This window comes from Odocoileus virginianus, chromosome 11, assembly GCF_023699985.2.
Source record: "Odocoileus virginianus isolate 20LAN1187 ecotype Illinois chromosome 11, Ovbor_1.2, whole genome shotgun sequence".
NCBI classification, from domain to species: Eukaryota; Metazoa; Chordata; class Mammalia; order Artiodactyla; family Cervidae; genus Odocoileus; species Odocoileus virginianus.
This window is the reverse complement of record NC_069684.1, coordinates 47,317,111-47,341,851: the sequence shown is the minus strand read 5'-3', so window position 1 is coordinate 47,341,851 and position 24,741 is coordinate 47,317,111. Positions and strand designations below refer to the sequence as shown.

At 42.1% G+C, this 24,741-nt stretch overlaps 1 protein-coding gene and 1 long non-coding RNA gene across 6 annotated transcripts in view; one reads left to right on the top strand and one right to left on the bottom strand.

The window, feature by feature from the left end:
* SMYD3 (SET and MYND domain containing 3) overlaps positions 1-24,741 on the top strand; it is a 716,821-nt gene that overhangs the window by 679,336 nt on the left and 12,744 nt on the right. For all 4 annotated transcript variants that reach the window (XM_070474406.1, XM_070474407.1, XM_020915229.2 and 1 more), the window contains one exon: positions 17,442-17,550. In XM_070474406.1, coding sequence (XP_070330507.1) covers positions 17,442-17,550 — 109 coding nt within the window. The remainder of the gene's footprint in view (positions 1-17,441; positions 17,551-24,741) is intronic.
* The window catches only part of LOC110151811 (uncharacterized), a 64,769-nt gene continuing 45,956 nt past the window's right edge, over positions 5,929-24,741 (bottom strand). For both annotated transcript variants that reach the window (XR_011490385.1, XR_002318166.2), the window contains exon 3: positions 5,929-8,119. This is a non-coding gene — a long non-coding RNA (uncharacterized lncRNA). The remainder of the gene's footprint in view (positions 8,120-24,741) is intronic.

Sequence of the window (24,741 nt, the reverse complement as noted above, 5' to 3'; positions counted from 1 at the left end):
CCTACTCAAGAAAAACACAGACTGTGAGCACATAAACCTCGGTTAGCGACAGAGACACGCGTCACAGTGCCCTGCACTGGGACTCCTGCCGTTTCCATATGCCATCTTGCAGAGTCACGGAGTTAGTGGGATAAACTGATCCCCTGCATTAACTAGTGTTGCAACAAGTACTTTGGTGCCCAAGAGGGATCTGGAAAGGCTCTTGCTGTGCTTACCAGACCTCTTCGCCTAGGTGAAATAATAAGTTGTCTTTTTCCCAGTTGATTTCATTCCCTGCAAAATGCCCAAAACAGTTTCATAAAGAGGTCCCTTGGGAATGAGCCAAAAAAAGAAAAAAAAAAAAAAAGCCAGTTTGAGGAAATGACTGAATTCTTAGATGCTGGGGAGGAATTGCTTGTCTGATAGGGACATCCCTTTGTAATGGCACAGTTCTCTAAAGAGAGCTGAGCTGAGTAGCTCACTGAAGCCGCCTTTCTTCCTGCCTCCTGTGCATCTTTTCTTAATGACGAACACCAAATATATGTCTGTAATTACAGAATGGATTCATCTGTATCACTCGTCTTTCTCCTTCCTGGGCTTTTGAGGTAGATGCAGTGCTTTTGCAACTGAAAAATAAGATTTACTCAGGAATGTACAGTGAATTGGGGCTTCCTAGGTGGCCCCAGTGGTAAAGAACCCACCTATGGTTCCTTATATAGGAGCCGTAAGAGCCACGGGTTTGATCCCTGGCTCAAGAAAATCCCCTGGAGGAAGGCATGGCAATCTACTCCAGTATTCTTGCCTGGAGAATCCCATGGTCAGAGAAGCCTGGCGGGCTACAGTCCATAGGGTCGCAAAGAGTCAGACATGACTGAAGCAACTTAGTAGGAATGCAGTACACACATACAGTGATTTAGGCAAAAAATTCTTTATTCCATAGTGGAAACTAATGAGGTCTGCTGGTTAAACAGAACAGAGAGTCATAGAGTCTTGGATTAAAATTCAGCCCTGTTGCTAAGTTTCAATTTTTGGTTGATCCATAAAGATGCTCAAATGTTTTTCTTAAAGTTCGCTGTTTCAATGGAAATGATTCAAGCAGTGGTGCCAGAGAATCACGTTGTAAGCACACTCACCACCCATCATGGCTTGTCTATGGCAATTCCTGCTTCAGAAACTTGGCTGCCACTCTGTCTCTAGTTGTGCCAGGGCCTCCCTCTCTTTTTAAAGCCTTCACATTTATTGGGTGCCGGCTGGCCTGGTTTGTAGCTGGGTGTGAAAGGTACCATTGCTGTGGAGCCTCAGGTCCTGCCTTGTCAGAGCTTTGCTGTACTGACTATAGACACTCTCCCTGGCTTGGACCTGGCACACGAGTGGGTGGGTGAGCGCAGGCTCATGTGGCCTCTGGGGTTGACCAAGCTGATACAGCAGGTACCATAGTGTGCTCTCTCTTTCTGGCTGCAAATCAATATGATCCGTGTCACCTGCATTCCATACTCAGAACACTGACTTTTCATCAGCTCTTTGAATACAAGTGTTGTCTTGTGCCCAGTGACCTTTGTACTTACCGTTCCTTCTGCCCAGATTATTCATCAGTCTAATTTTGAGTCATCGATCAGACCCCAACTGTTTCCTGTTCTCAGAAGGTTTTTCCTGACCTTCCAGTTTAGAGTAGGTCTCCTGCTATTTGTTGTTATGTTGCTCAGTTGTGTCCAACTCTTTTGCGACCCCATGGACAGTAGCCGACCAGGCTCCTCTGTCCATGGAATTCTCCAGCCAAGAATACTGGAGTGGGTTGCCATTTCCTTCTTCAGGGTATCTTCCAGACCCAGAGATCGAATCCACATCTTCTACATTGGCGGGCAGCTTCTTGATCACTAAGCCACCAGGGAAGTCCCTGCTACAGACCCCTACAGAAGCTTACCTGGTACTCAACAGACTTGTCAGTACTTCACCATGTCTGGCCCATCCCCAGTGATGTAAGCATCATGAAGAGAAGAACCATTATCTGCCTTATTTCCTCTTTATCTCCATGAAAAGGAAAAAGGAAAGTGAAGTCGCTCAGTCGTGTCCAACTCTTTGCGACTCCATGGACTGTAGCATACCAAGCTCCTCCGTCCATGGGAGTTTCCAGGCAAGGTTACTGGAGTGGGTTGCCATTTCCTTCTCCAGAGGATCTTCCTGACCCAGGGATCGAACCTGGGTCTCCCACATTGCAGGCAAACGCTTTACCATCTGAGCTACCAGGGAAGACATGTCTCCATAATGCCTGGCATATAATGGGTGCTCAGTAAATAGAGAATGAATGAATAAGTAAATGAATTAACAGATGACCGATCAGATAAATGGGTTCTCCTGGTTTCTCTCTCCCAGAGTGTATGTCATATCAATGGTGGGGATTTTTCTTTGATCAAGAATATGCGAGGAGTTTTTGCTTTTCAACTAGAAAGTTCAAATGCCTGAGCAGGGAAATCCATTAGCCAATTGATATAGTCCTTGTGCCAGCAACATTTTGAGAGAGGCTAAGAGAAATCAGCTATTAGTGTTGAATAAAATTGGAAAATGGTGGAAATAGGTACAATGGGAAGCTTATGAAAGTCTTTTTACTTTAGACCTTACCTGTCTGGCACCAGTATTTAAGTTTTTGAAGGAAATTTCCAAAACACAGGCCACACAGTTCTACTCAAATGTAAATACTATTCTATAGCCATTAAAGGGTTTGGGCTCTCAATAAAAGATCTGGGGTCATTCCTTGTTTGTATTACCCTAGTCACATGTTCTCTGTTCATTGAATTCAGTGGTCAAATGTTGGCTTTGTTGAGTTCTTTCATTGGCCTAAAATTTATTTTTGTATTGGGATCCTTCCTTGCCCATAGATTGCAAAGTTGCAAACTACTAATAATCCCAGGTCTATGCTAAATTTCACTGGGTTCTGGTGCCATTCTTACTCTGTGTTTGGTTTGGAATGCCCTCACCCACTCTGTGCAACAACTTTCCATTTATAGCTGAATGGTGATAGTGACATTTGGGTACTGCTTAAGAAAATACTTCTCAGTTTAGTTCAGTTGCTCAGTCATGTCCAACTCTTTGCAACCCCATGGACTGCAGCATGCCAGGCTTCCCTAAAGGTCCCTAACCAATGGCAGATTATCATGCCACGTTGTTGTTTTTGTTCAGTTGCTCAGTCAGTTTGACTCTTTCTGACTCCCTTTCACTATCTCCCGGAGTTTCCTTACACTCATGTCCATTGAGTCAATGATGCCATCCAACCATTTTATCCTCTGTCACTCCCTTCTCTTACTGCCCTCAATCTTTCCCAGAATCAGGGTCTTTTCCGATGAATCCACTCTTCACATCAGATGGCCAAAGTACTGGAGCTTCAGCGTCGCAAAAGTCCTTCCAATGAATATTCAGGGTTGATTTCCTTTTAGGATTGACTGGTTTGATCTCCTTGCTGTCCAAGGGATTCTCAAGAGTCTTCTCCAGTATGACAGTTTGAAAGCTTCAGTTCTTCAGTGCACAGCCTTCTTTATAGCCTAACTCTTCATATCCATACATGACTACTGGAAGAACCATAGCTTTGACTATATGGACTTCTGTCAGCAAAGTGATGTCTCTGTTTTTTAATATGCTGTCTAGGTTTGTCACAGTTTTCCTTCCAAGGAGCAAACATCTTTTAATTTCATGGCTGCAGTCACTGTCCTGTGATTTTGGAGCCCAAGAAAATAAAGTCTGTCACTGTTTCCATTTTTTCCCCATCTATTTGCCATGAAGTGATGGGACAGGATGCCATCTTAATTTTTTGAATGTTGAGTTTTAAGCCAGGTTTTTCACCTTCCTTTTTCAACTTCATCATCAAGAAGGAGCTCTTTAGCTCCTCTTTGCTTTCTGCCATTAGGGTCGTATCACCCTAATGCTATGTGGCTTAGTGCAAGTTAGTGGACTCTGAGCAACTTTCCTGGGTTTAACACTGTCTTTAAACTGAAAGGGCTGAAGTATAGATGATCTCTGATTCCTTCTAACTCTGAGCAGTCTATTATTCATCCTAACAACTGTAAGCAAAGCACATGCCAAGAATATCATCTGGCCAGCCAAATGCCATGAAAGATTGGGAGGAGAGGAAGGCAGATGACATATCTCATAGTAATGTCTTTCAAATCCCAACAGTTTAGAAAGTAGAATAAAAGCCTAAAGGGTCCTCTCTTTCTAGTCACTGTTGTGGAGTCTGGTCAGGCGGTTTGAGGCCCTTCCTGGCATCTTACATGACCTCACAGAACTAAGCAAGCTAATGGACATTTCAGTAGCAAGGCTGAGGGTGCAACCAGCATACTGCTCGCCTTGGCTATACCATGGTTAGTGGTCAACTACCACACTTATGAACCTCAACTCACCAGAGTTTTTTAAAAAAATTCCTGAGAGGTACCTGTGTCCCCAAATACTTTTCCTTCTCACTAACAGAAATGCATCACCTGCTTATATTGTTTTGAATTTTATCCATTAGAAATTCTTTGGGTTAATGAAAATTTCTTCTTCAGAAAGCAAACATCTCTCTGAAATTATCAATCATTAACAAATATAATTTAATAGGATTGCATTTTTTTAACACCTTGATGAAATCAGACTATTCGAAAGGAAGATTGGGAGTTTTGATTGGGTGAAGAGGTTTCTTTCTTGGGAAGTGGGGAAGGCAGCTTATGTGAGGCACCTCTGACAAGACCACTGGTGAGTTCTCCAAGCTGAAGGGAAGAGTTTTTAAAAGGAGGAGATATGAACTGAGTGAAGACAAATGGCACTTACTTCAAAACTCTGATGTCAGTTCTGGAGCTGGTCCAGCCCCAGCTTGATGGGCTTGATGAACTGCTTAAGGAAAAGACTGCCCCACAGGAACTTATTGAGTCTAAAACTATGGTGCATGTGTGCCAAATCGCTTCAGCCATCTCTGACTCTCTGCGACCCCAGATTCCTCCGTCCATGGGATTCTCCAGGCAAGAGTACTGGAGTGGGTTGCCATGCCCTCCTCCAGGGGATCTTCCCGACCCAGGGACTAAACCCACGACTCAGTTTCCTGCATTGGCAGGCAGGTTCTTTACCACTAATGAAACCTGGGAAACTGCCTGCAAACAGAAGCCACATAGGTGTTCAGAGAGTTCTTTTCCTCAGCAGTGTAAAGAGCCCTTTCTAGCAAGAATAGATGTAATTTGCAGAAGTGTTAAAAAAAAATCTACTTTCAACTGTAAAAATACTGAAATATCCAGGGCATAGCAAGCCAACTGTTCTGCCCTGTGATATGTGTGATCTTGAAAAATAATGAAAATGGAATAAGTCATTGTAAAGATACTGCTCTAATGAACATAGTTCTCTTTGCCAGCCTTTCTTCCTGCTAGCACATTATATTACTCCATCAACCTGGTAGAACATCAATAATGTCTTCAGAGAATAGCTTCTAAGAGCGGAGATGCTCTATGGCAGGATTTTTTAAAATAATGTAATTTGGCATTTCTCACTTTTCCTTCATTTTGCACAGAGAAAACGGAAGACTATGATAAATATTTTCCACAAATGGCACCTTAAATGGAAACACAGCTGGCAGCAACAGTAACCTGCTGTTTCTTTGGATGCTGGATTCCCAGTTCTCTGTGTGAACCATGTTGGCAGATTCACTGGTTCCACATTTTTTCAACAGTTTGTGTTTTTTTTCCAGTTACATGATGAATTTGGTTTCACCTGTAGGCGCCTGGTGGCAAGAGGTAATGTCAGGCTGCTGGCACGCTTGTACTCAGGGGCATCAGATTTGTGTACTAGGGGCTAATTGAAATTAACTGGAGATATTTTAGGTGTACCTTGAGTGGTTAACAAAGTGCACAGAGCTAATCTAAGGCAAAACTTATATGGGGGAGATTTAGTGAGGCAGAGATGCAGACTGAAAAGCAAACAGATTCAGGAAGCAGTTGCTGGGCTCTGAACTCAGCTTTTCCATTTATTGGCTACACAGCTTCGTGACCAGCCAGTGACGCGGGCAGAAGTGTTGCTCGAACAGATTGAACCTATAAGGCTTCCTTCCACCTTCTGCCATGTATGGGAAGGTTGCATTCAAAGTTGTAGCCAGTTCTCAACCTCCCAAGTTATTTCCAGATTTTCTTGTGGATGTCCAGTTTCTCAGGTACCCAGGTAACACGGAGAGTTTGTCTCAGTCATTCTGTGGCTCATCCAGGCAAGCAGGTTATAGACTTCTGCTTTTCTTACTTTTTCTTACTTTTTTTACTCTAAGTTCTAGTTATTTTGTTGCTGTTGTTGTTTTGAGAATAAGCACTTTTAAATCTGTTCTTTGCTTTTGGTCAATTTATCATGCCCTAAAGTGATGGCTTTTGGCAATTCTGTCCAGCTTCATACTCTTTTTTGCAGAGGACACTCTCGGATCCCATCATCTTTACCAAGTTTACTTGCATAAGGTTATTTTAGAATAAAAGTGCTTAAACAGTGCCTGATATGTAGCAAGGACTCTTAACTGTATTTGCTATCATTATCATTATTCTTATTAGTGACAGAGACAACTCTATAGTCATATATCTAATACATATTCATAGTCATCTGTTACAGAGTGTTTTTTTGCATGAGAGCCTCTCTCCAGCCTCTTACTTCTAGAAACTCCTTTACTATATAAACCAGCTGTCTGCAAACTTTCTGTAAAGGGCCGGGCAGTAAATATTTAGGCTTTGCAAGTCATACAGTCCAGTCACCTACTCAATTCTATTGAGTTAGCCTGAAAGTAGCTGTAGACAATATATAAATGAATAAGTGTGGATGTATGCCAATAAAACAATTTACTAAAACATGGTGCAGGTGGGGTATGGCCTTCGGGCTATAGTTTGCTGACCCCTGCTATTGACTCACTGTCTCATAGATTCTACGTCTTAGCAGTGCCATCTGCTCTGCTCCAACAGGCTATATTTTCTCTTGGAAATCACTGAAAAAGAGAACATCTCTGCTTTGCGGCACACATTCCATCTCCTCCCAAAACCTGTGCTCTTGGAGCCTAAGACTTCTTCAAGAGCTCGGGGCGCTCTTAAGAGTGCCTGACATCTGTATGAGCTGATTTCGCTTCTGGAATATACATTAACAACACTCTGTTGTTGGATATCAACACACTGTATTACAGATACAGACACACAACTGGGTTAACCTTACTGATGGCAAGCTGTATTTCATCTTCTATTTAAAACTAGATTGTGCAACTTTTTATTAGTTGTTCATTTTTATAAATCTAGTTTTTTCCTTCAAAACAAAGGAAAGTTATGTATGTACATTTTAAAAACCACAATGTTCCCTTCTTCATTTAGGACTCAATCTTTTGAGATCATTAAACTCATTGTTGTTTAGTAGCTGTGTCCGACTCTTTGTGACCCCATGGTCTGCAGCATGCCAGGCTTCCTTGTCCTTCACTATCTCCTGGAGTTTGCTCAAACTCGTGTCTATTGAGTCAGTGATGCCATCCAACCATTTCATCCTCTGCCACCCCCTTCTCCTTTTGCCTCCAATCTTTCCCAGCACCAGGGTCTTTTCCAATGAGTGGCCAAAGCACTGGAGCTTCAGCATCATTCCTTGCAATGAATATTCAGTCCTTGCATGATTCCCTTTAGGACTGACTAGTTTGGTTTCCTTGCCATCCAAAAGACTCTCAAGTGTCTTCTCCAGCACCCCAATTCGAAAGCATCAATTCTTCAGCACTCGAGCCTTCTTTATGGTCCAAGTCTCACATATGTACATGACTATTGAAAAAACTATAGCTTTGACTATATGTACCTTTGTCAGCAAAGTGATGTCTCTGCTTTTTAGTATGCTGTCTAGGTTTGTCATAGCCTTTTTTCCAAGAAGCAAGTGTCTTTTAATTTCATGGCTGCAGTCCCAGTCCTCAGTGATTTTGGAGCCCAAGAAAATAAAATCTGCCACTGTTTCCATTGCTTCCCCATCTATTTGCATGAAGTGATGGGCAATGGTGGTGGTTTAGTTGCTAAGTCATGTCCGACTCTTGTGACCCCATGAACTGTACAGCCTGCCAGGCTCTTCTGTCCATGGGATTCTCCAGGCGATTGACCAGATGCCAATTATAATTAATCTGATTGTTCTTTACACAATGGTTTTGTACCTAGAAATTAAAACAGAACATTAATTCAGTTATTTAAGACTATTAAGTATTTATTAAATTAAATACATATCATTAAATATAATATTTGATATATTAAATATATCAAAGGGTATATAAATTAGGGATGAACTATTTAAAGAAATATATATATCCAAGTTCTTTCTGGACATAGAAGGATTTTAGAGTACTTGAATCCTGCTTTCTTTCCTACTGACATATATGATGTACTTAGTATATTTTTTATTTTTACTGTATTTATAACCTCCTAAAATTGTTTTGTCAGTATTTGTAGACTTGCCCATATAAGCATTCTTTTTATTCTTCAGTCCTTGAACCTCTGACTTCCCATCTTCACTCACTTCCCTTCTACCGGAAGTATATAGATTTAGAAATTCCTCTAGTTAAGATCTGAGGTGACGAATTCAGTTTTTCTTTGTCTAAAATGTCTTCATTTCAACCTCATTCCTTTTTTAAAAAATTACACCTTAGGTTTTTTTTTTAAGATTTAGGTTCACAGCAAAATTGAGTGGAATATAGTGAGATTTCCCATATACTCCCTATCCCACACATGAATCCCCCATTATCAACATTCCTCACCAGAGCGGGACACTTGTGACAACTGAAAAACCTATAATGACACATCACAGCCACCCAAAATCCATAGTTTACAATGGGGTTAACTCTTGGTGTTGTACATTTTATGTGTTTGGACAAATGTATATATATGTATACGTAAAATGTATACGACATTTTCCCATCATTATGGTGGTATATAGAGTATTTCACTGCCCTGAAAAAACCCCTGTGCTCTACCTATTCATCCCTCCTTCACCTCGGAACTCCTGGGAACCACTGATCTTTTTATTGTCTCCATAGTTTTGCCTTTTCCAAAATGTCATACAGTTGGAATGTAGCCCATTCAGGTTGTTGGTGTCTCAGTTTTATACACTTAAGGTTTGCTCCTCCATATCTTTTCATAGCTTGATAGGTCATTTCTTTCTAGCACTGGATAATATTCCATCGTCTGGATGTATCAATAACAGTTTATTTATCCATTCACCTACTGAAGGACACTTCTGTTGCTTCCAACTTTGGACAACTGTGAACAAAGCTGCTATAAATGTTCATGTGTAGGTTTTTGGTTTCAACTCCTTTGGGTAAATACCAAGGAGCACAATTCCTGGATACTGTGGTTTAGCCTGATTAGCATGTGTAGTTTTGTAAGGAACTGTCAATCTCTTCCAAAGTGGCTGCACCATTTTGCATTCCCACTAGTGATGAATGAAAGCTGCTGTTATACCTCCTCACCAGCCCCTAGTATTGTCAGTGCTCTGGGTTTTGGCTGTTCTAACAGATGTATACTGATATGGCATTTTTTTTAGTTTGCATTTCCTTGATGACATATAATATGGAACATGTTCATATTTTCATAATCATTAATTGCCATCTGTGTATCCTCTTTGGTAAGATGTCTGTCCAGGTTTTTGACCCATTTTTTAAATGAGGTTTTTTGCTTATTATTGGCTTTTGAGAGTACTTTGTGTATTTAGGATAACAAGCCTTTATGAGAAGTGTCTTTTGCAAATGTTTTCTTCCGGTCTGTGGTTTATCTTCCCATTCTCCTGACATTGTCTTTTACATAGCAGAAGGTTTTATGTTAATGAAGTCCAGCTTATCAATTATTTCTTTGACTTCCCTGGTGGCTCAGACATTAAAAGCGCCTGCCTGCAATGCAGGATACTCGGGTTCGATCCCTGGGTCGGGAAGATCCCCTGGAGAAGGGAATGGCAACCCACTCCAGTACTCTTGCCTGGAAAATCCCATGAATGGAGGAACCTGGTAGGCTACAGTACATGGGGTTGCAAAGAGTCAGACACAACTGAGCGACTTCACTTTCACTTTCATCGTGGCTTTGATGTCGTAACCAAAAGGCACCACCAAACCAAGACTGGTTTTTGAGTGATGGGTGTTAAGATCTGTGCTTTCTTTTTTTTTTTTTTGCATATGGACCGCCAGTTGTTCTGCAATCATTTCTTGAGGGGGATAAAAAAGAATACTGTCTTTGCCCCATTGTATAGACTTTGCTTTTTGGTCAAAGATCAGTTGACTGTGTTTATGTGGGTCTTTCTGAGCTCTCTACTCTGTTCCATTGATTTTTTGGGTTGGTCAAAAAGTTCCCTGACCAACCCAGTATTTTGTCTTTTCTTTCACAAATACAATATCACACTGTCTTGATTACTGTAGCTTTTACAGTAAGTCTTGAATTTGGGTAGTGTCAGTCCTCCAACTTTGTTCTGTTTCAGTATTATGCTAGCTATTCTGAATCTTTTGCCTCTCCATATAAACTTTATTTTTATTACCTCAATCTTGGTTTCTTATTTTTTTTTCATTTATTAGTCGGAAGCTAATTACTTTACAATATTGTAGTGGTTTTTGCCATACATTGACATGAATCAGCCATGGATTTGCATGTGTTCCCCATCCCGATCCCCCCTCCTCATCCCACCCCTCTGGGTCTTCCCAGTACACCAGCCCTGAGCACTTGTCTCATGCATTCAACCTGGGCTGGTGGTCTGTTTCACCCTTGATAGTATACTTATTTCAATGCTATTCTCTCAGAACATCCCACCCTCACCTTCTCCCACAGAATCCCAAAGTCTGTTCTGTACATCTGTGTCTCTTTTTCTGTTCATATGTGTCTCTTTTTCTGTTGTGCATAATGGGTTATCGTTACCATCTTTCTAAATTCCATATATATGCATTAGTATACTGTATTGGTCTTTATCTTTCTGGCTTACTTCACTCTGTATAATGGGCTCCAGTTTCATCCATCTCATCAGAACTGATTCAAATGAATTTTTTTTAATGGCTGAGTAATATTCCATTGTGTATATGTACCATAGCTTCCTTATCCATTCGTCTGCTGATGGGCATCTAGGTTTCTTCCATGTCCTGGCTATTATAAACAGTGCTGCGATGAACATTGGGGTGCACGTGTCTCTTTCAGATCTAGTTTCCTCAGTGTGTATGCCCAGGAGTGGTATTGCTGGGTCATATCCATATAAACTTGAAAATGGGTTTGCTGACATCCACAAAATAACTTGCTAGAATTTTGTTTGGGATTGCACTGAATCTATAGCTCAAAATGCAAAGAACTGACATTTTGACAATACTGACTCTCCCTATCAGTGAACATGGAATATCTTTCCACTTATTCTGATTTTGTTCATCAGAGTTTTCCAGTTTTTCTTAAATAGATCTTCTATATATTCTGTTATAGATTTATACCTATTTCATTTGTGGGGTGCTAATGTCTCATTCTTTTTGTTAAAGTTCTGTTAAATTATAATCAATTCACTCATCATACAACTTACCCAACCCATTTAAAGGTATGATTCAGTTTTTTTTTTAATTATGTTCAAAGATATGCCACCGTTCCTACAGTCAATTCTAGAACATTTTCATCACCTCCAGAAGTATACCTTTCACCTATCCATCTTGATTCTTGAGAAAGATATTTTTAAAGATACAGAATACTAGTCTAGGAATCACTGTATCATTCTACAGGCTTCCACTGTCAGCCTTATTGCATCTCTTTTGAATGTAATCTGTCTCCAGTGATTGGCAAAAGGGGAGGCTTCCCTATTAGCTGGGTAGACACTGAGCTTGCCCTTTTGACCCACAAGCTCCCAAAAGCAGATGAAGCCAGAGGTTTCAGCACACCAGTGTAGCAGTAGTCTCACCATTCTCCTTACTTCTCTCTTCATTTAGATTTTGGCCTGATGGTTCTTTACTATCTTGCCAGCACATCATTACTTTTAAAAATATTTTATCTACCACCTTACATTGTTTTCAGTGAAATAATCAATATGGCTTACTAAACTTGCCATATTACCAGTAAAAAGCATCAGAACAATTTTCATAAATCTGAACTAACAGGCTCAAATACATTAAAATCTAACTTATGAAAACAAGATTTCTACTCAAGAGCTTCTTCTTGGGAGCTGATCTCAGAGTGAAATGAAATCTGTGTATTCAGATACTAAGGGGACTTAGAGTATACATCTAGAACTTCAGCAGTGTCTTTTGTTGCCCATGTAAGTGAATAAATAGACCTTATTATAGGACAAGTGGAACTTTTCTAATGAAAATCTCATTGCCATTTTTTCCCAAGCATTTAATGACTAAATTATAGTCACCGTATAATTCAGTCATGCTGGCTGGCCCATGGCATCTCCCCACTGTTAGCCACGCTGCCAGTGGACCAGGCAGCACATAAGCAGGTCTGGCAAGGGGATGAGGAAATTTGTGCACAAGTCCAGGGTTAAATTAAACTAATTAAACACACCTAGTTGAAAGTTACAAGCATGGGCAATGTCTTCTCTGTACATGTTTTCAAAAAGTAAGCTAAAACTCAAACTTTTAAGTTCAAAATTGGACATTTAACTCTATCTACATCATAAGCCTTTCCTTAAGGAGGCAGCTTCTGGCTACTCAGCCAGTGTCTTCCCAACCTCTCCCAGCCCCAACAGGCTTCTCTTTGCTACACATTCTTTTCTTTCTTTGGTTTTGTTTCCCAATGTTGAGATCTTTTTTTTTTAAACAACAACAAAAATGCATCATATTATAAGTAAAGCTACTCTACCACTATTCCTGGATTGTAGCCCTTTGCCGGGGGGGGGGGGGGGGGGGGGGCGGGGCGGGGCGCGCTGGGTCACAAATGAAAGTCAAGGATGTTTATTAAGCGCTCCTTCTCTTCTTTGCTGAGCCCTGAGCTCCAAATTCTGTGTCCCCTTTGAGACTGCCAAAACTTCTGCTTAGTTCTTTAGCCTAACTGCCTCTCCTTTGAAATCAACAAAGGGAAAAGGAGCAACAAAGGACCACCTACTTGAGAGTCTATTCTTTCTGCCCTTTGAGTCATTCAGACTCCAGTCCCTCAGTCATTCTTTGACACCTTCAAACAGTTTTATAAATATTTTGTCTAATGTTTCTTGTTAGCATGGAGTTTGGTCTGAAAAAAACTAATCCATCATGCCTGGAAGGAGAAATTATGCTGAAGAGATTTAAATCAAATCACAGTCATTACAGCATTTTATCCATGCGTATTTCAGTTCGTATCTCAAAAAAATGGGGATCTTTTCTTAACAATGCCATTTCATGTTCACATTTCCTAGATTGACTCAGAAATGTCTTTTTATAGTTCAGTTCAGTCTGGAGAAGGAAATGGCAATCCACTCCAGTATTCATGCCTGGAAAATTCCATGGACTGAGGAGCCTGGTGGGCTCCAGCCCATGGGGTCGCTGAGTTGGACACGACTGAGCCACTTCACTTCACTTCAGTCACTTAGTCCTGTCCGACTCTTTGCAACCCCATGAATTGCAGCACACCAGGCCTCCCTGTCCATCACCAATTCCTGGAGTCTACCCAAACCCATGTCCATTGAGCTGGTGACGCCATCCAGCCATCTCATCCTCTGTCATCCCCTTCTCCTCCTGCCCCCAACCTTTCCCAGCATTAGGGTCTTTTCCAATGAGTCAATTCTTCGCATGAGGTGGCCAAAGTATTGGAGTTTCAGCTTCAGCATCAGTCCTTCCAATGAATACCCAGGACCGATCTCCTTTAGGATGGACTGGTTGGATCTCCTTGCAGTCCAAGGGACTCTCAAGAGTCTTCTCCACCACAATGGTTCAAAAGCATCAATTCTTTGGTGCTCAACTTTTTCTTCACAGTCCAACTCTCACATCCATACACGACCACTGGAAAAACCACAGCCTTGACTAGACAGACCTTTATTGGCTATCCAGGTTGGTCATAACTTTTGAGTTAAAATGAAAAAGGTCTACAAATTACCTTTGACTGTTGTATCTCTTAAGTCTCTTTTAATCTAGAGTCTTCTCCTCTGCCACCTTTTTCTTTTCATGCCATGGACCTGCTAAAGATCCTGGGTGATGACAGTTCTATAAAACTTACCATATTTTGAATTTAGCTGGTTGCTGTTATTTGTTCCTCTACCAATTATTTTTCCTGTGAAATGGAATTTTATGGGCTTGATTAAATTTCATTTCTTTTTTTTTGTCAAGGATCCTTTATAGCTGGTACAAAATCTTACTATAGTCAGCTCAGACAGCAGGTCATGTCTGGCTGTCCCATGTTAGTGATGCTAAGATTGATGACTGGGTTCAGATGGTAATAACCTTACACATTGTAAAATTTTCCATCATTCTTTGATCTACTGGTTTCATCTAGTGATACATTTTTCATGGATTAGTTATTTCTTCAAGAATTGCAAAATGCTGATTTTTCTAATTATTAGAATTAGATTTCACATTTATCAGCTAAAATTCATACTAATACATTATAGCTACTTGGTTATGCTAAAATACAGTTTATATAGTTAAGCTCTTGTTTTAAACTCAGTAATGCATTTTATATGAGTTCTTAAAAAAAAAAGAGTCCTAACAATAAGTGGTTTTTGCTGCCATACAAATGTTAGGACTGCTACCTGTAGTGAAGAAATGTGACTGGTAATTGCATCATGTGGGAAAACTTCAGCAAGACCAATAACATAGGTCCTGCCATCGGGTGTGTTTTTCTCTATCCCCTTTTATTTGAGACATTCCAGTTCCCTGACCTGAAGCCTTCTGGGAGAAGATGGCAGCAAGATCTTGGAGCTCGTGGGTCTTGGTTAAACATCTTGGAGCTTGTGGGTCTTGGTTAAACTAGCATGTGCTGCTGCTTTTCTCTTGCTTGTTTAAACACCTTCCTTCCTGTATACTTCTCTGCACCACAGGAACACGAAGGGCACTTTTTCCTTTCTGGGCCCAGCATCCTGGACCACATGATTGCTAGCACTATACCCACGAAAAGAAAATTCCTAACACCAAACAAGCAGAATGCCTGGTTGAATGAAAATTTTGTTATTATACGGTCTGCTTGTGTTTTTGTGGCAGCGTTTCGATTTCTGAATCTTGGAGTCAACTCTGACTACCAGACCTCAGCAGGTCTCCGGGTCCTTATCCAATCAGCTGCAGAGCATCTTTCACATCAGCTCCTTCTCTTCTGTTCTTATTACCACCATCCTGCCTCAGGTCTCTCTGCCTCTAGAGTCTCACATTCAAACTCCTGTTTTAGTCCTTGGGCATCCTTCATTCCTTCTCTGGTTCAGGCCCTCAGCCTGGCCTTGATTCCTGACGGTCCTGTGATTGAAGACCTCCTCCCTCCTCCTCACTGTCACATGCAGAAAGCTGACGAAAGCCGTGCCCTGGGTAGAGAACTTCTCCCAGCAGGAGTGAGCTTCACCAGTTTTCCTTGGGGTGCTATTCCGGCAAGTAATCATGATGCTTATTCCATATGTCAGCTGGGAGGCCTCCAGAAACAACCCAGGCACATGCACATCACCCCTGCCAGAGCTGCGAGGCTGCTCCGTAAATATTTATGTGGAAGTCCTCCCAGACACTTCCTTATCCTCTCCTGATTAAACTCCACTTCGTTTTTTTAATATCTTTAAGCAACCAGAGCAGGTACCTGTCATGGAGTAATTATATGCACCACTTTCTCTGCCACCATAGAACCCAAGATTTTCTTTGCTTTTGCTAACTGACATGACAGACATCCACTTAATAGAATGATTATTAGTATGAAATTACTTTTTGGCCTTTAAATTTAATTATGGTACATTCATAGCAATAAAATAAAGTTCCAAATCCAGGTGTGCTTTTCAAGGAAAGTGTCCAAGGCAATTAAGTACAGGGCAATGGCGTCCTATACTTAAGCCTTTTGTCCGGGGATCTTAAAATCTTTTCCACACAAGTAGATAATGATGTTCATTTTGTAAGGGGGAGAGGTGACGTGACTGATCTCTTGGCAGGCTCAGTAGATGAAGGAAAAGCCAGGACCCAGGTGTCACCTTTGTTTCCCTCCGTCCCCTCCCTTTTTAGTTCTTTAAAAGAAACACAGCCAACATTCTATTAATTTAAATACCTCCCTCTCTCGGGTACTGCTTTCCATTTCTTTAAGAGCCTGAATGAACAAAGTTTCTATATCACATTTCATGTGGGCAAGAGCTGAGGTTCAGGGCTAGGGAATGGTGTACAGATAGTATACTAATTGGAGAACATATGTGTCTCTTGATAAATCCACCTCACAGTAGAGCCTAAATGTGGGTTCTATGGCATGTTCATAAGTGAAAAGCAGAACAGTGCTTGGCACATGACAAGCCCCGTATAAGTCATGACTTGGGATTACCTTTTGGAGGCCTATAGGCAAGTACCTGTTGTCTCTGGACAGGCAGCATCTGGAGTGCACCTTCAGTCAAGCCACTCAACAGCAAGGATGTATTTCCATTCCTCCCCAACCAAGACAAGCCTTCCCAGATCCGGGGAGCCCCGTTCAACTCTCCTCTTTGTAACTCCTGCGTCATTTTCTCAGTTCATTCCACACAGCTGAACTGACCATTGCTGTGTACTAAGTCATGCTCTATCCTGTGATATTTTTAAACTGTTGTATGAATGTCTGTCTTGTGTCTAATGGGATTATGAGCCTCAAGGGAAAAGATCACGTATATACAGTGTACTATCTCCTCCAGCCCTAGGATCGATCTCACTTATACAGCAGGCGCCCAGGAGACTCTCAGGATAGACGATGTAGGAGGAAGAAGAGGCTGAACTGTTCACATTTTGTTGACTCTAATATTAGTAAGTTCTTGTTGAGTCAAGGTGAAATTACACTGGGTCTGAAACATAGTCCTTGGTTTTCATTCTTCAGTCCACTGAAACACTCTGTTCTATTCCGCTGTGTGTGAAAGAGGTCAGGTATGTGTGGAGTTCTTGCATGCAGGACATGGTGGCCAACACAGATGGGGTGTCTGAATCCAAAGCTCTGGAGTCCAGTGATGACAGAATGAATACACAGGGGCAGTAGGAAAGGTGGACTGCAATCAATGAGACTCTGCACTTGAGACTCAGAGGACTTTGTGGTTAAAAGGAGGGTTGTGGGCATATCATTGATTTACTTAACAATTATATACTGAGAGGCCAGCTTCTGGTCCAAGGCTTCCTGGGTACTGGAGCTTCTCTTAGTGTTTAGTAGAGAGGCATTCCAATCCTGTCACTTTCCCCTAGTGCAGAAGGCATCCCGGGGACCAGGAGACCAGCAGTGAGCTTCTTCCCTCAGCATCGTGTTCTCAGGCTGCAAAGCTGGTTCTGCTTAGGGGCTCGTTGACATTCACAGCCAGCCTTCGCTCCCACTTTTGTGTTCTCCTGATGAAACGCTGATTGCATGGGTGAGAGCTACTCACGCTGCTTGCCATTTGTTTTCTCCCAGGATTTTTTACCCAGGAAACCATCCCGTCAGAGGTGTACAGATAATGAAAGTTGGCAAACTGCAGTTACACCAAGGCATGTTTCCCCAAGCGATGAAGAATCTGAGGCTGGTGAGTGTGCCAAAATCACATGCAGTTCTTTCTGCCTGTTGGTAGGCCCCTTCCTTGTGATTTCTATCAACTATATACCAGTGTGCAGACACATGCATTAATACACACACGAATCTGTGCACAAACACATGCCCATAAATGTTTAAAAAAAAACTAAAAACTCATTAGAGTGTTTGCCAGTTTCTATCGCATGAACATGCCCACCATCACTGATTTTAAACTACTAATGTCAAATCAACCAGTTCACAAAACTCAGAAAATGTAACAATGAACTCTTACTAACTGGTGTGAACTGACCTCAGACACCCGCTGTACCCATCTGTCTCCATGCCTCCCCGCCCTCGGCCCACAGAACAGAGTCTATATCTACAGCCCCTTAACCACCTGTCTGGGGACCACCTTCACAGCCTCCCCACCTCCACACACATTACAGACAGTGTACACTGAGACACTCACCACTGCCCCAGGCATGCTCACACTTAGGGCCTTTCAAAGCTGTCTCCTCGGCCTTAAATGCCCTTTCCCCAGCCCCCTGGGCCTGGTATAACTCTCCTGACCCTTTAAAGCCCAGCTGGAATGCTGTCTTCTCCCTGACCTTCTGCAGTCTGCCCCCTCTGTCAGCTGAGCTCTCACCACACAGCAGCACAAATACCTGGTGCCCCTCCCCTCAGGAGGCTGCCAGGTCTCTGTGGCTGTTCTGAAACCAGCTCAGCATCAAGCAAAGTCCCTGGGACTCAGGAAGTATTCACTGTTGGAAGAAGGGAGAGGTCAGTACAATCCTTGCAATAAGTGCAAAGCGACCAGTGGGAGAACTGGGTTCATGTTGGGATGCCATGTAAAGGATGACACCTGTGCTCACCCTCTCCAGGCACCTCCGCTGCCACTAAGGCCCAGGGCTCTCTGCTGTCCTGACCTCTCCACCCTGGCAGAGCTCACATGCTCCTCTGGTCCAGGCACTGGACTGATGACGTGTACGGAGAACTGATGTGTGGAGTTTCAGGGGCAGCACCTTCCCGAGGTCCTCTGGGCCACGATGCCCTTGTCTGCAGGAGAGTGGAGAGACCCAGGGCCTGAAATGGGATCTCTCAGGAAGTGTCTATGGGCTGGTTGTCCACATTTAGATGAGAAAAATAACAAATGCCTAAGGGATACTTACCATGCCATCATGTTATCCTGCTGCTGGCCTTACAAATAGGTGAGAAGGACAAAGGAGAAAAGGAAAGATACCCAACTGAATGCAGAGTTCCAGAGAATAGCAAGGAGAAAGCCTTCATAAGTGAACAGTCCAAAGAAATAAAGACTAGAGATCTCATCAAGAAAATTAGAGACACCAAGGGAATATTTCATGCAAAGACAGGCACAATAAAGGAATGAAACAGCAAGGACCTAACAGAAGCACAAGAGATTAAGAAGAGGTGGCAAGAATACACAGAAGAGCTGTACAAAACAGATCTTAATGACAGATAACCATGATGGTGTGATCACTCACCTAGAGCCAGACATCCTCAAGTGTGAAGTCAAGCGGGCCTTAGGAAACACTACTACAAACAAACATAGTGGAGATGATAGAATTCCAGTGGAGCTATTTCAAATCCTAAAAGAAGATGCTGTTAAAGTGATTCACTCAATATGGCAGGAAATTTGGAAAACTCAGCAGTGACCACAGGACTGGAAAAGGTGAGTTTTCATTCCAATCCCAAAGAAGGGCAATGCCAAAGAATGTTCAAACTACCACACAATTGCACTCATTTCAAACACTATCAAGGTAACACTCAAAATTCTCCAAGCTAGGCTTCAACAGTACGTGAACCGATAACTTCCAGATGTTTAAGTTGGATTTAGAAAAGGCAGAGGAACCACAGATCAAATTGTCAACATCCATTGGATCATAGAAAAAGCAAGGAAATTCCCAAAAAACATCTACTTCTGCCTCATTGACTATGCCAAAGCCTTTGACTGTGTGGATCACTACAAACTGTGGAAAATTCTTAAAAGAGATGGGAATACCAGACCACCTTACCTGCCTCCTGAGAAACCTGTATGCAGGACAAGAAGCAACAGTTAGAACTGGACACAGAACAATGAACTGTTCCAAAATTAGGAAAGGAGTATGACAAGGCTGTATATTGTCACCCTGTTGGTTTAACTTCTGTGCAGAGTACATCATGTGAAATGGTGGGCTGGATCAAGATTGCCAGGAGAAATATCAATAACCTCAGATATGCAGATACCACCACCCTAATGGCAGAAATTGAAGAGGAACTAAAGAGCTTCTTGATTAAGGTGAAAGAAGGGAGTGAAAAAGCTGGTTTAAATCTCAACATTCAAAAAACTAGGATCATGGCATTCGGTCCTATCACTTCATGGCAAATAGATGGGGAAAAAATGGAAACAGTGACAGACTTTATTTTCTTGGGCTCCAAAATCACTACAGATTGTAACTGCAGCCACGAAATTAAAAGACACTTGCTCTTTGGAAGAAAAGTTATGACAAACCTAGATAGCATATTAAAAAGCAGAGATATCACTTTGCTGACAAACATCTGTCTGTATAGTCAAACTATGGTTTTTCCAATAGTTATGTATGACATGAGAGTTAGACCGTAAAGAAGGCTGAGCGCCTAAGAATTGATGCTTTCAAACCGTGATGCTGGAGAAGACTCTTGAGGGTCCCTTGGACAGCAAGGAGACCAAACCAGTCAATCCTAAAGGAAATCAGTCCTGAATATTCACTGGAAGGACTGATGCTGAAGCTCCAATCCTTTGGCCACCTGATGGGAAGAGCAGACTCATTGGAAAAGACCATGATGCTGGGAAAGATTGAAGGCAGGAGAAGAGGGCGACAGAGGATGAGATGGTTGGATGGCATCACTGACTCAGTGGACATAAGTTTGGGCAAACTCAGGAAGACAGTGAAGGACAGGGAAGCTGGTCATGCTGTAGTTCACTGCAGATACAACTTAGCAACTGAGCAATAAGAACAAAGCGATACTCAAAAGTGATATTCCCTTATGCTGGCTTTTGTTGAATACCAGCCCTGTTGTCTTTTCCTGAGCTCTAAGTGACATCAACAGGAAGAATCCTAGGACTCCTGAAGGCACTCATCACTTCCTATTTCATTCACCTGGTCTGGCATCTTTAACCCAGACTGACAGAAGAACACTGGAAGGTTCCTGCAGTCTCAGAAGAACTTTCCTTTTCTGCTCTGGTGAATGGTGGTCAGTCAGTCAGATCAACTGGGCAGAAAATGTTTATTGAGGATGTTCTCCCATAGAAATATTGTGGAGGAAAATTCTTAAGTGTATGATGTACCCAACAAGGGTCACCTCCAAGTAGGTATTTTACAGATAATCAAATTAATCCTTTATGGGACTAGAAAGTATTAATAATGCTCATGCGTACATGGATGCTCTGGTCCTCATGACGGCCATCTGAGGCCAGTGGGCCAGGCATTTTCATGGCCATTTGAAAATCAAAGGAGCTAAGGCTTAGAGTCCCACTGAGGCAGAGCCAGGTCTAGTTTGTCCAATTTAATCTAACACATATGGACCTGTGCTGGCCATTTACTCGCACAGTAAGATTCTGCTCACCCAATTACAGCATGCAGTTGGGGTTTTCCCCCATCAACAAACATCTCTCAGACACCAGCTGGGTGTCCTACAAATCAACTCAACTCGGACACTGTCTGCCTGGAGGGGGCATCAGATTCCACAGCCCACAAGATCCTCTTCCACTTCAGATGCCAGTCACAAGCCCAGGTTGTCACATCGGCTTCAGGCTGACTGGCTACAGCTTGCGGGTTCCAAGGATCCCACCATGCCCTTGGATTAGTTTGCCAGAGCAGTTCATAGGACTCCAGAAACATCTTACTTACTAGATCACCCGTTTATTATAAAAGGCTGTACATCAGGAGCAGCCAGATGGAAGAGATGCATACGGGGCAGGGCACAGGGACAGGGCATGGAGGTGCCAGGCCCCTTCCCAGTGTACCACTTTCCTCAATTCTCCATGTGTTCACCCACCTGGAAGCTTTCAAATTCTGTCCTTCAGGGTTTCTATGAAGACTTCATTACAGACTCATGATTGATTAAATCATTGGTCATGGTGACTGATTCAACCTCCAGCTCCTCTTCCCTCAGAGATCAGGGGTTGGACTGAAAGTTCCAACCTTCTAATCACATGGTTATCCTAGCAAACAGTCCCCACATTTAGGTGCTTCTAAAAGTCATCTTATTAAAATAACAAGAGACACCCTGATCATTTTCATCACTTAAGAAATTCCAAGGGTTTTAGGAGCTCAGCACCAGAAACAGGGATGAAGATCAAGTGTATATTTATTATATATCAGTGTCACACAGAGGGATGGCCCACACACTTCCATCTTTTTGCAAGTTCACAGGACCTGAATCTAGAAGCAGGTCAGTTTCATTTTGCAGAAAGACTCACCTCCTGAGGTTTCTCAGGGCTCAGGTGACCCAGAGAAAGGAAAAGAAAGATATATACTTGCCTTTTAAAATTTATGTTCTTGGACTTCCCTGGTGGCACAGTGGATAAGAATCTGCCCGCCAACACAGGGGACGCAGGTCTGATCCCTGATCTGGGAAGATCTCACATGCTACAGAGCAACAAAGCCCATGCACCACAACTTCTGGGCCTATGCTCTAGGGCCTATAAGCCACAGTTACTTAACCTGTGAGATGCAACTATTGAAGGCTGTGAGCCTAGAGACTGCTCCCTCACAGGAGAGGCCACTGTGATGATAAGCCTGAGCAGTGTAACGAAAAGTAGTCCCCACTCTCTGCAACTAGAGAAAGCCCGTGCACAGCAATGGAGACCTAGTGCAGCCAAAATAAATAAATATTAAAAAAAAAAAAAAAACTGATGTTCTTTTTAGACTGGCACCCCTAGATATTCTTTCTTAGAAACTCTGGAACTAATAGGATGGAAGAAAGAGTTTGAATAACAGTTCCAAAGGCTGAGTTTGGAACAAAAATGAGAAAAGCTTCAGAAACAAAAATGCGTTACAGATTCAATTAGGTCCAGCCTCCTCCAGGAAAGGAATCCATTTAGCCCAGCTCTGATTTGGTTTAGGCCCCCATCTCCACAGGGCTCAGCTGAAATTCTTGTGATTGCTGCCACTGGACAGCCCTGGGGTCCCTTCACAGTACCTCCCTCCTGCTTTGTCCTGTCTCTAATCTATTTTCATTTCTTTCCATTTATTTCTAAGAAGAATTCTGTTAGCCACTAATTTGACTTCTTAGACCTTAAGGGCAACCGTCCCCATCTGGGCTGTCTTATCAGGGAGCCTGCTTCTTTTCCATGAGCTCTGCACACTGCCGACTCCCTCGCCCTGGCGAGACTAGCTGCTTTGTTAGCAGTGCCTTGTTAACTGAAGTCAGAAGGAAGAAGTCAGACCTCATCCCCCTCAATAGCTACTTTTATTGAGATGTAAATTACACTGTAATGCTTTTTCTCTTCTCATTTCGTATGTTGAAGCATTTTACACTTTGAGGATCTTTTAAGCTCTTCCTGGACCCGAATAGGGAGCCCAGGCTCGGTCCCACACAGGGCTCCTCTCCCACCCACACAGTTATGAGCTATTTCAGCACATTCAAGGAAAGCTCTGAGCACAAGCCGGTGTGTGTCTACTCCAGCCTGCACCCTGATTTCAAGTCCTCCCCCTTATATCGATGATTTAGAGCCTGCACATCTATTGTTCCCATTTCTTAATCTGCTACAGTGATTCTTAACCTCTTTGGTCATGTTCTTATTTATGAATTGTGTGAGAACCACTGACTCACCAGAGAAAATGTACACACATAGAACATTTATATATGTATATATGGTGGGGAAAGGGGATATAGGGACCACTTGAAGACTCTCCATGGACTTTCTCAGGCTAGCAGTGTCTAGGTTAAAAACTAGGTGTGTATCATCACACATGTGGACAGATGGGAGGGAGACGGGGAGGACAAGAAGGTGTGCAGAAGTGAGGTGCCATAATCATCAGTGATGCCTTCAAAGAGGAGTCTGACAGTCTCTGACTCTGGTACTTATGACAGGCCCCTACTAACCTGAAATAGGGACAGTAGTTTCATGAGTATGTTTCTGAACCAAGAAAGGAGAAGATAAGAGAATGATCCTAAAATGAGTGCATAGTGATTAAGTTACATTAAAGGAAACAAATAGAAATTTACCTATCAGAAAGTGTAATCCTAGCAGTGAGGAGCCAAGTGAGGAACCTGTACTTGTACCTCTACCAGGCAGTAAACAAGATATCATCCACCATACTCCTGTTGGAGCAATGGTGGAGAAAGCCAGCTAAAACAGAAAGTTGACATAAAACTCAGAATCTTGGTGTCATACTCAAAATGTCCAGGTTTCAATTGAAAATCACTCACCATAAGAAAGATGAAGATTTTAATCTTGATGAAAAAAAAAGACAAACAAAAAGAAAAAAAAAAAAAGACAATCAATAGATGCCAACTCAGAGACAATAGATTTTAGACTTATCTGACAAAGATTTTAAAGCCCATGATAAATATGCTTAAATAGTAACTACAAACATCCTCAAAACAAATGAAAAAATAGAATACTGCAGCAAAGAAATTAACACAGACGAAGCAAACAGAAGTTTAAAAGCTGATAAATACAACTGCAAAAATATACAGACTGGAGCTTAACAATAGAACGGAAAGAAGAATGAATTAATGAACTTGAAGAGCAATAAAAGCTGTCCAATCGAAAAAACAGAGATAAAATGACTAAGAAATTCAGCAAAGCAGGAGGATATAAATTAACATACAAGAGTCAGCAGTGTTTAATTACACTGAGAGGGAACAATGCCGAAAGAAAATTAAGAAAATAGTTCTACTTATAATTGCATCTAACTACTTTAGCATCCTTGCCTTGAGAACCACATGAACAGTATGAAAAGCAAAAAGATGCGACACTGAGAGATGAACCCCCCAGGTCAATAGGTGTTCCACATGCAACTGGAGAAGAGCAGAGAAATGGCTCCAGGAGGAATGAAGAGGCTGAGCAAAAGCAGAAATGACGCCCAGTTGTGGATGTGTCTGGTGGTGAAAGTAAACTCAGATGCTGTAAAGAACAATATTGCATACAAATCTGGAATGTTAGGTCCATGAATCAAAGTAAATTGGAAGTGGTCAAACAGGAGATGGGAAAGGT